Here is a 15125-nt window from a genome sequence, read left to right as displayed (position 1 = left end):
TACAGTACATGATGTCAGACTGTTATGAATACTAGCTGATAAATAGGAGTCAATATCAGATACCTGAATTCCTCTTTTGTGCTCAAGGAAAAAGACGCTTCTAAACTACAAAGGTAGAGAAGTCCACCACTTCTCCACAAAGCATTCTAAACATTTTTTATTCCCCCCCTCCCCATAATAAAATTGTGTTGGATATGTCATTTTATTTTCTCTAACATTGATTTTTGATGTATTAGAATTATCAGATAAATGTAATTAACAATCCTGGTTAAGAAGTATCTTAAATTTGCTTAGTTAGTATGTTTACACTCATCAAACTTGTTTCAACATCAGTGTTCCTTATGCTTCCTGTCTTTGATCAACAGTTCCTTTAGGAAATAAATTTTAAAATATGACTACAGATAAAAACAATTTCAAAGTGTATATTAGAAATTTACCTTAAGGGTAACCAAATCAAGAAATTTACCTTAAGGGTAACCTCATCAAGAAAAAAGATAAACATACAAAAATATATACACTGCAGCACTCTTAAGTACTAAGGAGAGAGAAACAAACCAGCTAAAGAATCCATCGAGAAACGGATAAATCAGAGTAAATCCACAAAATGGAATTCTATGCAGCCATTGAAAAGAATGACATGTCTGCATATGATATGAAAAGCTCTCCTAGACCTCCAGGATATTTTAATAAATGAAAAAGAGCAGGGTATAGAATCTTTCCTTATAGATGGAAACTCAAAACTGGTAGCGATCTTCCAATGGGGAAGGGGGACTACAGGAAAGAGACGACACTCACTTTTTCATCTTCCTATACTGCTTGAATTTCTCACCACATTTTTTTAAAATTACAGGCTATGCAGTCAAAGGAGACACAAACACTTTTTTGTATTCATGTCTTTTTCACTCCTATTTATTGTTTAAAGCTAATAAATACTATGCATTAAATTTTCCTTTTATTAAAAAGTATAGCTGACATACAATATTATATTAGTTTCAGGTGTAGTGATTCAACATTTATTTATCTACCTTATGAAGTGATAACCACACTAAGTCTAGTAACCATCTTTCACCGTGCAAAGTTATTACAATATTATTGACTATAAATTTAAATTTTCCTTCAAATAATAACCAATAAAAAATGCTAACGAGTCAATTAATTTCAAAACTAGAGATAAAGGGAAAGAATCCAACGTTTATTTCTGCCTCTCCTATACCAACTGGGTAACCAACGGAGTAGACGCAGGAAAATGTCCTCTTTTAGACGTATTCCAGCTAATTAAAGGAGGACTTTTATAATTACATTACCACCATTTTGCAACCACTAATGTAATGAATACATGAATGGGTATCGGCACTGTTCAATGGCAGCAAACATGACAAAAAGAGAAGCAACCAGATGTTTTCTGCTTCCTGGTGGACGACTACACCTCCCACTTATAAAATATTCTTGGGGGGGCCGGGGGAGAACCTGAATCTCATCAAGCTTCTCTGGCTCCAACCGCCAATTCACAGGAAGGAGCGGAACATGTGAAAAGATGCTGCCAGGGATGTAATAAGCAAAATCCAGAAAGTGGAAAACTTTACAGGGTAAACAACCAATTTCTGCAACAAATAAATGGCAACAGAAAAGGGGGACGTGAGGTAACCTACAGACGAGGGTTTTCCATCAGCAGCATCACTGCCATTTAGGACCAGACAACTCTTTTCTCGTGGGGACTGCGGTGCATGATGGTTAGCAGCACCCCGCCCTCTACCTTCTAGATTCCTCAGCAACACGCCCCCCCCACCCCAATAAAAAGTGTTTCTAGACATTGCCAAGTGTCCCATGGGTGCGGGGTACAAAAATCCCATGCAGTTGACAACCACTGCTGCAGATTAAGAGACTTATGAGACATAGAAACTAATGACAATGTATAGACCTTAACTGGATCTTGACTCAAACAAGTAGTTAAAGAAAAAAAATTGACATTTATGAGACAACTGGAAATTTGAACACTGAATATTTGATGATATTAAGGAATTGTCAATTATTTTTAGTTGTAATAAAGGTATTGTAGTTTTTTTAAAGAGACCTTATTGATATACATGTTGAAATAGTCATAAATATAATGATATCATCACAAATTTGCTTCAAAATAACACGAAGTGCAAGGGAAGTGTGGGGAGGGGCTTAAACGAACACGACTGGTCAGGAATTGGTAATCACTGAAGCGGAGTGATGGTTACCTGAGAGCACATCATACTATTCTGTCTACTTTCATATGTTTAAAATTTTCTCTAAAAACAACAAAAATTAAAGTCAAGATCTTCATGGCAGGCAGCAGCATTCAGCTGAACACCAAACCAACCCAGCAACTGAATCTTGAGAACATTCAGCTGAGTTCCACTAACCACTCATGTCTGCTTGCTCATATACACTCAGAGGCTCTCAAACTAATCCATTTTGAAAGGAAAATAATCACTGTCTTTTTAAAGGACAAATTAAAAATGAACTCCCCGGATACCTTAAACCCTTGTGGTTCACAAAACACAGGACAGAAAATGCTACTGTGTTTCCCGAAAATAAGACCTAGCCAGACAATCAGCTCTAATGCATCTTTTGGAGCAAAAATTAACATAAGACCTGCTCTTATTTTACTATAAGACTGGGTCTTTATAATATAATATAATTAATATAATATAATACCTGGTCTTATTTTACTATAAGACCCGGTCTTATATCATATCATATAAGACCGGGTCTTATATTAATTTTTGCTCCAAAAGATGCATTAGAGCTGATTGTCTGGCTAGGTCTTATTTTCGGGAAAACACAGTACTTTAGAGAAATTCCTGGATCATGAATGCATTAGTGATTTCTATTATATTTATTTACTTGCTCAGTGTTTATTTGTTCCCCATATCACTTACATTTGTCAATTTTGTTTCATACTAAAATTACCAAAGGCAGTGGTCTTTTTAAATTGAGATACAGAATATTTTTAAACTTAGGTACAAAACATGATCAGAATACAACTTAAATATCCAATAGTGAACCACAGACTGAAGAATATTTTTCCATGAGACTACTCTTAGAGCTAACTTCTTAGAATGATAATGTACTTAAAAATACATTATATGTCAGGAAAAAAGCATATGGTTCTCCCCTTAGATGCTGAAGAAGTCTTTGACAAAATTCAACATCCATTCATGATAAAAACATTAAAAAAAAAAAAGAACTGAGGGATACTTTCTTAATATGATAAGAGTTAGGCCTAAAGTTAGTATCTTATTTAATGAGGAAACATTAGAGGCATTTCCACTAAAATCAGGAAGAAGGATATCCACTATCTCCACCACTATTCAACATTGTACAGTGGTATAAACCTGTGCAATTAGATAAGAAAAATCATTTACAGGCATAAGAACAGGTAAAGAGTAGTGAAATTATCTCTATTTACTTATGATATGAATCTCTAGTGAACTGACGATACAACTACCTCAAACAATTCAGTAATAATTCTTCCAGGACATAAAAGTAAAATTCAAAGATCAAGTCTTCATACACACAACCAAAAACCAATTAGCAAATAGTAAAAAAGAAAATTAAATTTTTAGAAATAAACTTATAAATGTGCAAGATCTATATAAAGAAAAATTTAAACATATCTGAAAAAAACAAAAGTAGACTTAAATAAACATTCCTATTCTTAGATAGAATGACTCAAAATTTCAAAAACGTCAGTTCTCCTTAATAAACTCCAAATGGATTAGGGATCTAAATGTGAAAAATAAAACCATACAAGTACTAAAAGAAAACATATGTAAAATCCTCTTAACCTTGGGGGAAGAGAAAGGCTTGCTAATTATGACTTAAAATTCAGAGCCAATAAAAGATTGATAAACATGACTACAGAAATACTTTTTACAAATTTGCATGGCAAAAAGAAATCACCACAAACAAAAACAAAAAAAAAAAAAAAAAGAAAAACTACAAACTGAGGCAGAATATTTATATATGCCACACAGGGCTAAGATCCCTAATACATAGAGAGCTCTTAAAAATTAGCGACAAAGGACCAAAAACCTGATAGGATCTGAAAAAGATATACACAGGTGATTCTCAAAACAAGAAGAAAAAGAAAAGAAAACGACCCCCACACATATATAATGTTGTTCAAACTCATCTGTAATTAGAGAAATGCAGATTAAAACATGGGTACCATTTCCCATGTATCAGATCGGCAACAATTAAAAATCTGACAACACATCCTGATGGCAAGAATGTGTGAGAAGAGGCACACTCACGTACTGCTGTGGGAATGCGCACTAGTCCCTCCATGTCAAGGGAAATCTGGAAATCCCAACAAAACCACCAATGCACTTATCTTTTGAACAAGCAATCCCACGTCTAGTAATCTAAGCTGAAGATACACCTCCAACAATATGAAAATACATATGCACAAGATTATTTATAGCATTGTCTGTATCTGCAAAATATTGTAAATGACCTAAATACCCCCACAGAAGAGATGAGTAAAACAGGCTGGGTCCCCAGGAAGGAGGACCACACAGCTGTCAAAAAGAACAAGGAAGAGCTCCATGAAATGACACGGAGTGATTTCCAGCACACACCATGAAGTGAGACACGGCCAAGTAAGGAGGACTTATCATAAGCTACCTACCCTTCACGTAAAGAAAGTAGATACAAGAAAACATACAAGCATCTGCTCATTTGTGGGACAACAAACAAAAAAACCCCACAGAAAGGATGAACCAGAAACAAAAGAGACTGATGACTCACAGGAGGTGGATGAGAAAGGGGTGAAGGCGGAGGCGGGATGGAGAGGGCACGGCACTTCTGACTGCATCTTTTCATAGAACTCTGATTTCTTAGAATGACAGTCAAGTTTTAGACACTCAAAATACAAACCAACAATTAACACCAACCAGGATGTGGGAGGAATCCGAAATGCAATACAAACAGTAACAAATAAACCTAACTGTACTACAAATAAATGACATAACACAGTCAAGTGGGGAAGAGAAAAACTAACCTGAGTTAACTTTGAAAACAGTGTTTTGACTAGATATTATAAAGCTAAAGATAAAAAGCAGTATAAATAAATACTGTAGTCTAGTTAGCAAATTTGTTTATTACAAGGGTAAAGGTTAGCAATTCCAGAACTACCTTATATATACACTAGGATTGGACAAATATTGTAGATAATGAGAGCTGAGCTTCTCACTGCCGGACAAAAAAGTTACAAGTATGGAAGGGGGAAGGCTAAAATGAACACTGCGGTATTGGATTAGAATCAATGGTATTATGAAAACTTACGGGTGTGTGTGTGTGTGTGTGTGCGTTTAGTTCCCAGCCCTGTCCACTGAGAAGGCCTAGAAGCACTGAGCCAACCTAGTGCCAGACCGTGGTTTCTAAAAACCATCTCCAATAAAAGGAACCAGAGCTCATACAAACACATACAAAAATCATACAAGTTACCATTAATTCACACTATCATTAATGGGAAAAGTGTAATATTACCATTAATGGAAAAGTGAGTGAACAGTCACGACAGTAATAAAACATAACTGCCAAAAAGAATCAGAAACTTGGTAGCAGCTGCAAGATCAGCGCTGGCCAACTGTTGAAAAGCTGTGCGAATTATTGTGGAGTTTGAACTGCTCAAACCCACCAAAGCCTGCTTTATAATCCAATTCCTCTGCACTGGTTTCACTGTTATTCTTGAGCGCCCTCACTTCAGATTATCAAAACTAAGGCTTTCTTTCCCTTGGATGTTCAGTAAACTCAATTTCAAACCTAAGAACACAGGCTATGAGACCGACCAGCAGAAATCTGCCCCAAACCAATGGTCAAGCAGCCTGAGATAAGACTCCCGTATCACAACACATTTTGTTTAAATAGCGAAATTGAGAATATATGTATAAAAGTCTTATTGAGTGAAACATGAGGAGACTGCTCATATATTCTCCTATGACAAACTGTCATATCAAAAAAAGGTAAGACGAGATTCATTAAATGGGCTTTTTGTTCTCTCAGGCGGAGATAGATGTGTACCTAGTTAAGCTTATGTTGTAATACTCTAAAAGGCTTCATCATCAAGGGAGAATATATATAAAACACATTTTAAAAATAATTCCCATCCCTAAATAAAAAATTAAAATACATTTCAATAAGAAATCCATTATAACAAGGAAGAAAACAGAGTTAAATTATAAAACTTTTCAAGTAAATATCTTATACTATTCCCAAGGCAGTTATGACCATTTTTAACATATTTATGCTAACAACAATAGTTTTAATAAAGAACAAACATACGGTATTTACAGAGGCAGCTCTCTGGCCTGTTCCATCTGCACCACCCATGCCTCCCTCCCCACCTCCATCCCCGGATAGAGACAGAGAAGAAGGAAAAGAGACCCAGTATCACCTACTGGTTGAGAGAGCCCGCTCTGGAGTCAGCTTTGTGACCCTGGGAAAGTTACTGACCGCTCTAACCCTCAGATTCCTCATCTGTAACATGGGGATAATAATAGCACTTACCCAGCAAGGTGACTCTGAGAATCAGATGTTAATCAATTCATCGAATGCCATTAGAACAGTGTCTAGCACTTGGTATAAAGCTTTCAGTAAGTGTTCAACTGAGTTCCTGGGACTCCAGAGTACCTAAGAAACTCCTACCTAACAGCATGATTCTGAGTAAAATTCTTCCATTCTCATAAACTAAGCTCTTCATTCAAGTTTCAGGAATAAAAATTAATATGTGACATTTGTAAATTACCCAAACTGACTCAAACTTTTAAAATCATCTCTCACCTGGATTATTACAACAGCCTTCTTACTGGTCTGTCACCTTTGGCTTCCTCTAGTCTGTTCTCCATGTAGCAGCCAGAGTGACCCTTTTAAAGGTTCAATCAAATCGCTTACTCCCCCACTCAAAATATACCAATTACTCTGCATAAAATCCAAAATATTCTTGTGTTCAAATGTGTCCTCAAAGCCTTCCACAATGACGCCAAATGAAAGGAGCCTTATGCTACCCCAGCCCTCTCTTCCCCGAACTCAATTTTTCTTTTCTTGTGTCATATACATGTGTTTATCTATCTCTCCCCTCTAGAATATGTTACGGAGCAAAAACTCCGTTTTGTTCATTGCTACGTTCCCAGCACCAAGAACAGCGCCCACACACTCCGAGCCAAAGCCAACATCATACTCAATGGTGAAGCAGAGGCAATCCGATCATAGTAACAAGAAACAAAATAAAACTGAGTATAAAAGCCTTATAAGTGAAACATATGAAGGGACTACTCGTATGTTCTCCTATGACAAACTGTCATATCAAAAAAAGATACGTATAAAATAGTGTTTGGACTAGGTATTATATGTATTCCAAAATACTACATGCCAGCTACCAAACTGGTAAATTTATCATTTTTTCAAACTTTTAAATGATTGAAGTACACTTCAACCATTAAAATCAAGTTTTAGAAAGTCTTCAGCGCACATACAGCCCACTGGTTTTACAACTCATGTAACCACCACCCAAGATCAAGATATAGAAGGTTTCCTGAACTTCAGAAGCTCCCTTGGACCTGCTCTGTCAATACCATCCCCCCGAGGTAAGCAATAGTCTGACTTCTTTCCTTCAGTTATGACTGTACTCCAACTTCATATAAGTAGAATCAAACACAAACAGTATAAGCTTTTGTGTCTTACGTCTTTTACTCAACTTTGTATCTGTAAGATTCACCCATGTTGTTGTATGCATGAGTAGTGAATTTTTTTAAATCACTGAGTAGCATTCCATTTTATGAATATACCACAATGTATCCAATCTACTCTGAATGACATTTAGGTTGTTACAGTTTAGGGGTAATAGTAGGTTGGTGCAAAAGTAACTGCAGTTTAAAAAGTTTTAAAAAATTGCAAAAACCACAATTACTTTTGCACCAACCTAATACAAATAATGTTGCCATAAATAATCTTGGGTATATCTTTTGGTAGAGATATTAACTTATTTGCACATTGATAAAGTTTTTGTTTGGTTGGTTTTTGGGGGGACAGCATTTATAATACCTTAGATGGGTGAGGATGCAGGGAACTAGAAGTGGACACTATTGGTGAGAGTATAAATTGGAATAACCTTTCTGGAGGACAATCTGGCCATAAGAACAAGAAGCCTAAAAATATCTGTGCCCTGTGACTAATAATTCTACTTCAAGGAAATTTCTTATTGAGTACTTACACGTGCCAGATCTTCTTCTAAGTGTTTTACATGTATTAACTCATTTGATTTATTCTAAGGAAATAATTACAGATGCTCACAATGATTTGTTTAGAAGGATGTCAACAGCCTATTAATACATCATTAGGAAAGACAAGAAAAAGTAGTAAACTAGGTAAAAAACTAACAAGAGGGGAATCTCTTTAAAAAGGAATTGTACTTCTGTGAAATTAAATACTATGTAGCCACTAAAAATGTTTTCAAAGAACATTAAAGATACAGGAAAAAGTATGCATTAATAAAAGTTAGGTAACATTGGAATGCATAAAATGAATTCGTTTGTTTTTCTAACACATACCTATACCATAAGTGCTAAAATAGTGGTACTCTCTGGAAGACATGGGTACTTTTCATATTTTTGATAGTTTTCTATACTCCATTTTTTTTCTATATTACTTTTGTCAGTCAGAAAGAATGTGACCAAAAAGACTAACAAGCAAAGGGGTTTACAATCTAATGGAAAGACAAAGACATTAAAATACAACTAAATTAGGGCAAAGATGCAGTTCTGCATAGGACGATATTAAGTGTACTACAGAAAGGCACCTCATCTAGGCATTAGGGGGTGGGACATTATCAGGAAAGCTCTCCATTGTCTTACTTCCACCAAGGACTCAGAGAGGAAGAATTCCAGCTCTAGGTTGGAAGGAACCTTCCCAGAAAAATCCTATTAATTTCTCTGCTCATCACCCCCAGGGTATCACTTATATATGGTACACTGGCAAGTGTTCTTTTCCCCTCTCACTTACAAAAAAGCCTTAGGCGGCTCATGGATGGGAATTCCTGAACACCAAGGACGCAGTCAAAGTTCTAAGAGCCTCAAACTTGCAGGAGGCTGGTTCCATCCACCCTGCTGCCTGGGAGGAAAGCATCCCAGGCCCTCCTTTCCTGTCAGAATAAATTAGGGCAATAACTTTTCAGATTTCCAGATGTCAGAAACTCCAGGGGTTTGATATAAACCCAAATTTATATCAAAATTCACTGATTCTTGAGTTTACAAAACTCTTCTACTTGAACAAATAAAATTATCCAGGTAAAGGCAAGCCTTTGTACCTCTTCCTCCTCCACAGGTGAACCAGCCCTGGAAACCAAAGGAAAGCTGAACAAGTACCTTAGTACTTTAGGGGCCAATTCGCACATAAACAAGTGACTTTTTTTTTAAATAATTAATTCATAAGGAACATTTTGCTGTGTTCAAAACAAATCACTCATTTCATGGTACAATAAACATTAAAGCAAATATTGATCACAGGGAAAATATATAGACCCCAAATTACCAATAATACTTCATTAGGAATTAAACTTGCTACTAAGATATTGCTTTTGCATGGCAGGGTAATATCATTAAATTTTCTAACTTTTGACATCTGAACCACATTAAATTCTCAAGGACTGCTGCTCAAAAAAACCCTGCGTTCAAAAAATATATTTCAGAGTCACTACCACAGATATGAAGTGACACAAATTTATGTGACAAAACAGAGCATACTTGTTTTGGCCTCACTCTCCCTCCTTCACATATACCCTCTTTATTTTCCCTTCAACTTTTCCTGTTTTCAAATTTATACTTAAAAGTATTACAAAATACTCCATAAACTAGCTGCAGCTTTAATGGTTATAGTGTTAAATTACCTAAATTAAGATAAATAAAATTGTAGCCTAAAATGTATTAACCTATCAAATCTCCACATTGCACAATGGCACAAATTTCTTATGCAGCTAACATAGTTCTTTGAGAAAAATAAGTATTTACATAATCACTAGGGATTCTGCCTTTATTCTGTATGTAACCTAGATTTTTGGATAATCTCTATTCTGTTGCCTAGGGTATGTTATGGGAGCAGAGGATGTAGAAATAGAATTGGCACGATTTGGTGTGTTCAAATTTCAGTTTTACATATAATCAAAACATAGAAAAACATTGGTTTGGAGTAATGAAAAAGAACCTTGGATAATTTATTCTTAATTACATGTGGCATGGTTATAGAAATATTCTCCAGACTGCTAAAGGTTATCTGATGTAAAAATAAGGACGCTGTCCTCCTTTTACACAGACACTATGTTGTATTTTTTTTCTCTGTTGGTGCTGTCAGAACCGTGCAAACTGAAAATTGATTAACTAAAACTAACTGTTCTTGAAAATTAAGTAAAACTAACTGTCCCTTAGCACTAAACACCTAAAAGAACGGGGTAATTTAAATGGTTTTCTCTCCCAGGGCCAGTAGAGGGAGACTAAGACATCTGGCCTGGTCGTGTAGTGTTTCTGTAAAATTGGGGAGGGGGGAGCGGAGGCTGTATTTAAATGTCCTGCTGTCAATCAAAGGACACTTCCTACAATCACAGTCACCATATCTGCTATTACACCGAGAGCGGACTCACGCCAAGATACAACACCAAACGGTGCTTGGGAAACCTGCTTCACCTAAAGGTGACCGCAGGCTTTGCCACAACACCCAAATAAGGACTTTGGGAGCCCAACCCCAACTAGTTTCTTTGTTTAAATGCCTGCGAATCCCTCCCACGCCGGAGTCAAGAGGCTGTGGCGCCGCCCTTTATTAGCCTCACACTTTGATTACAAAACACACGAGTCGGCGGCCTGGCGGCGGAGGCGGCCCGAGCTCTCACAAACGTCAAACCCGAAACGCAGGCGGCGGCTGAGACCCAGGGCTCCGCTCGCCGCCCCCGCCACCCGACCTCAACTACCCACCGGCCGGTCAAAGTTCGCCCGCACCAGGCCCCCGGGCGCCGGCCCCGCGCCGTGCGGGTGTCGCCGGCCCCTCGGGCGACGGGAAATTTCACTCTTTGTAAAGTTTGAGCTGCGGCGCGGAGGCGACGCGGGGGGTTTCGGACGGGAGGCTGTCGCTTCGGGCCCCGCTGCCCACCCCATCCGCTCCGCCCCCGCGGGACGGGGAGTGCTGGGCGGGGGGTAGGGGCACCTCCCGAGCGACCTGCCGCCCCGCCCCGGACCCCCAGCCCCAAACTTCCGACCGGCGTCTTTTGAGTCCCCGAGAGCCTCATCTGTTGCTCTGTTTACTCCGCGGAGCCCCGCCGGGCTGACGCTGCCGACGCCTCAGTCCCAGCGTCCCCGGCCGAGGAAGTTTGATAAAGACCCGGGAAGGGGGCGCGACGGGGACCTGCCGGGGGAGGGGACGCGGGCGGTATCTGGAGACCCTGGGCTGGGCGACCCGCTCGCCTGCCGGAAGCAAAGCGCGGCGGTCGACTGGGCAACGCGGCCGGGCGGGCGGCGACTCCCAGCCGGGAGCCCCGGGCGGGTGGCCCGGCCGGCGGGCGGGGCGGCGGCCAGGCTACGGGCCGGGCCGGCGCTCCGCCCGCCGCCTGCCCCGACCGTGTCCCCTCGCCTGGGTCTCCCGCAGCCAACTTCTCGGCCGGCCGCCTTTGTTCCCGTTTGTTGTGGCGACTCTTCGTCGGGCCGGGCGATCCCACTAGCCCCCCTCAGCCTGCCCGGCGCCCGGCGAGCCCGGGGCCCCGTGCGTCCGGCTGCCCGGGCCGGGGACTCGGCGGCCGGGCCGCTGGGCGCTCGGAGCGGCGCGGCGGCCGAGCAGAAGGGGATGCGGGCGGCCGGCGCGGCGGCAGCGGTTGGCCGGTGGCCGGCGGCGGCGGCGGCGGGGCTCGAGGGGGTTTATTTACCTGCCGTGGAACCAGTCCTTGCAGATATCGCACTCGATCATGAAGCGGTTCACGTCGTAGGGCTGCCGGCACACACAGTACACCGGCGGGGGCGGCGGGGCCGCCGAGGCCCGGCCCGGAGCCGCCACAGACACGGCTGCCGCGGCGGCTCCCGCTGCTGCTCCCGCGGCCACCGCCGCCGCCGCTCCGGCCATCTTTAAAAAACACACACACGCTCGCTCGCTCGCTCGCTACTCCGCTCGCCGACTGGAGCGAGCGCAGCCGCCAGCCAGCGCCGCCTCCTGCAGCAGCCGGAGCAGCAGCCCAGGCGGCGGCGGCGGCGGCGGCTGCGGCGGCGGCGCCGAAGTGCGCGCGCGCGAGGCCGCGGGACGGGGGGAGTGGGAGGCGGCGCGCGCACGGCGCGCGGGGCCCCGGCCCGGCTCCTTCCGGCGCTCCGCGCGGGGACGTGCGTCTCGCGCACGTCGTCCGGCCGCCTGCGCGCGCGCCCCGCTCCCCTCCGGTTGGTGGAGCGGAGGGACCGGCTGAAGGGCACGCGGAGCGGGGGAAGCGGAGGGAGGCCGGGGCTCCCTGAGGACACGCGCGGTGGCGCGGGGAGCGCGGCCTCCGAAGGGCGGCGGGCGTGTGCGCGGAGCCGGCTCGGGCTTTGGGATTGAAAGCGAGGCCGGGGAAGTTCCTGCGCAGTGAACAGCGGCACACGCTGCGTCTGTGCTCGGAGGAGGGGAGGCGAGGAAGTTAGAGCCCCGCCAGAGCCACCTCCGGACGGAGAGAGAATCTCACATCAATTAGCAGCGCCCCGCGCCCTCCGTGGGGCCGAGTGGAGGGCCAATGGCACGCGGAGCCGGTTCTGCCCCTTTGGGTGCACGCGTGTCCCGAGGAGTCATTCAAACTTCGAAAACCGCCCACCCGAATTCCCACCGACCAGCCAGGAAATGAGCCTCCGTTAGGTGACGGAGGTTGTTCCCAAGAGGAGTTCATTAATGTCTGTGAGCCGAGAGGGACCAGCTTTGAAATGTGGTTGGTGGAGAAAGGACGGGAGAGGAACACTGCGTGTTTATAAATTGCACGCCTTGGATGCGAATTCTAATGACGGTCACGCCTCGGAAAAGGGAGACTGCAAAAAGCGGATATTGTAGTACTTGTCACGTAATAGGCCATTAATAAATATTTTTGAATGAAGGATGAGATTGATAATAACAGCAGCAAACAAATATTAAATAGAGAAAGGTTGCCTTTTCAGACCACGGTTGACCGCAGGTAACAAACCATGGAAAGCAAAACTGCGGCAAAGGGGACTACTGTGTATTTACTTATTAGATCAATCTTGTACATAACTAATCTCGCATCACTGCTGCTGTCCTTTCCTCTGCCGGGCTACATTGTTTCACCCCCCTGCCCCATGTTAACATTCCAAGGCCTAGGGGCCCCTCCAGGGAGGTGAGGATACCCCACACTAGGCCGATTCCCTGTCTGGGGTCTTAAATACCAACTGGAAGGGATGTTGACGATTATTGAATCAGATATTTGTAGCTGAATTTCATGGGTATTTCTATCATTGGGGAAAGCTCTGTAGCTCCCATCTCACCAAGCCCCAGGCAGAGAATCACTGGTCTATTTTTATAATTGAGGAAAGCAAATAACTTGCCTAAAGTCTCAGATCTGAGCTGGAGCTAAAGTTTGTTTCTTGATTCTGTATCCAATCTTTTCCACCACACCACTGCTTGGCACATATTTTGCAGGAAAAGAAACACCTGGGTATCAGAGGTGATCACAAAGTGAATGAGTTTGAAATATACTTCTACTGGAGAACAAAGAAAAGTTACTGTCATTTTGGCATATGTTTAGAGGCATCAGGATTGGAGGAGTGGAAAGAGCCCTACGTTCAGAGCCGCTTTATATAAGCTGTGCAACCTCGGGCAAGTCACTTCATTTCTCTTGAACTAGGTTCTTGAAGATGTGTTCAGAGAAAAATTATGGATAATACCTTCTTTAACTACTTCACAGAGGTTTTATAACAAGCAAAAGAGAGAACATATTTTTTTAAAGTACATTGTAAAGGATGTGTGTTGTTCAGGGGACAGAACAACAGTGTGTCAGGAAAGGTGAGGCAGCCAAATCTGTCCTGCTGGACATGGGAAAAGGAGGGCCTCCCCACAGCGGCCTGATATGGGGTATTCTCACCTTCCTGGAGGGACCACTTGGCCTTGGAATGTCAGCATGGGGGCGGGGGGGGGGGGGGGACAGTGTAGCCCAGCACAGAAAGTGATGGGAGATTAGTTATGTACAAGAGAACTGATCTAATTAAATATACAGTAGTCCCCCCTTTTCCGCAGTTTTACTTTCCATGGTTTCACTTACCTGCAGTCAAACTTGGTCTGAAAATATTAATTGAAAATTCCAGAAATAAAGAATTTATAAGTTTTAAATTGCATGCTGTTTTGAGTAGTGTGATGAAATCTCACCCATCCACTCCATCCTCCCAGGTCATGAACCATCCTTTAGTCCAGCGTCTTCACACTGTATACACTACCTGCCCATTCGTCACTTAGTCGCCGTCTTGGTTATCAGATCAACTGTCCTGGTGCTGCAGTGCTTGTGTTCAAGTCACCCTTATTTTACTGAATAACGACCCCAAAGCACAAGACTAGTGATGCTGGCAATTTAGATGTGCCAAAGAGAAGCCATAAACTTTATCACAGGTATGTACGTATAGGAAAAAACAGCATGTATAGGGTTTGGTACTATCTGTGGTTTCAGGCATCCACTGGGGGTCTTGGAGCATATCCCCTGCAAACAAGAGAGGACTACTGTATTAAGGAAAATGGGAGCCAGATTTCTCACTATTGAGGCTCAAGAAGTTATAAACATGGAGTGAACAGGTAACAGATGTATCAATCTATTTCTATTTATAGAAATATATATAGGTGTATAAGTACATATATGCCCTGTCCACTGAGAGGGTCTAGGAGTAGTGACACAACAAAACAATGAGTACGTCTAGCCTAACTCCTGGCTTCTAAACACCATTCTCCTCTTCATTTTTCTTCTTGGCAAAATGGCTGATTCCAGGACTGGAGAAGAGAAAGTTCAGGATGAGCCTGGAGCCTCTAGTTATGCCAGAAAATAAGGACATGCTCAAAGAATAATGGGGCTGGTCAAAAGGACACAGGCCAAGTTGTATCCCACTGGCCGAATT

General features: G+C 42.4%; 1 protein-coding gene across 1 annotated transcript in view; it reads right to left on the bottom strand.

Annotated features, from left to right (window-relative positions):
• Window positions 1-12267, bottom strand: part of KDM7A (lysine demethylase 7A) — a 64223-nt gene extending 51956 nt beyond the window's left edge. Inside the window, exon 1 of the mRNA XM_074315293.2 lies at window positions 11933-12267. Within this exon, the coding sequence (XP_074171394.2) occupies window positions 11933-12126 (194 nt within the window). The 5' untranslated portion in view covers window positions 12127-12267. The remainder of the gene's footprint in view (window positions 1-11932) is intronic.
• Window positions 12268-15125: the final 2858 nt, after the last annotated feature.

This window comes from Rhinolophus sinicus, chromosome 8 (assembly GCF_057876585.1).
Source record: "Rhinolophus sinicus isolate RSI-liver-muscle chromosome 8, RSI-T2T, whole genome shotgun sequence".
NCBI lineage: Eukaryota > Metazoa > Chordata > Mammalia > Chiroptera > Rhinolophidae > Rhinolophus > Rhinolophus sinicus.
The sequence above is the reverse complement of the archived record's forward strand: the minus strand, read 5'-3'. Positions and strand labels throughout refer to the sequence as shown.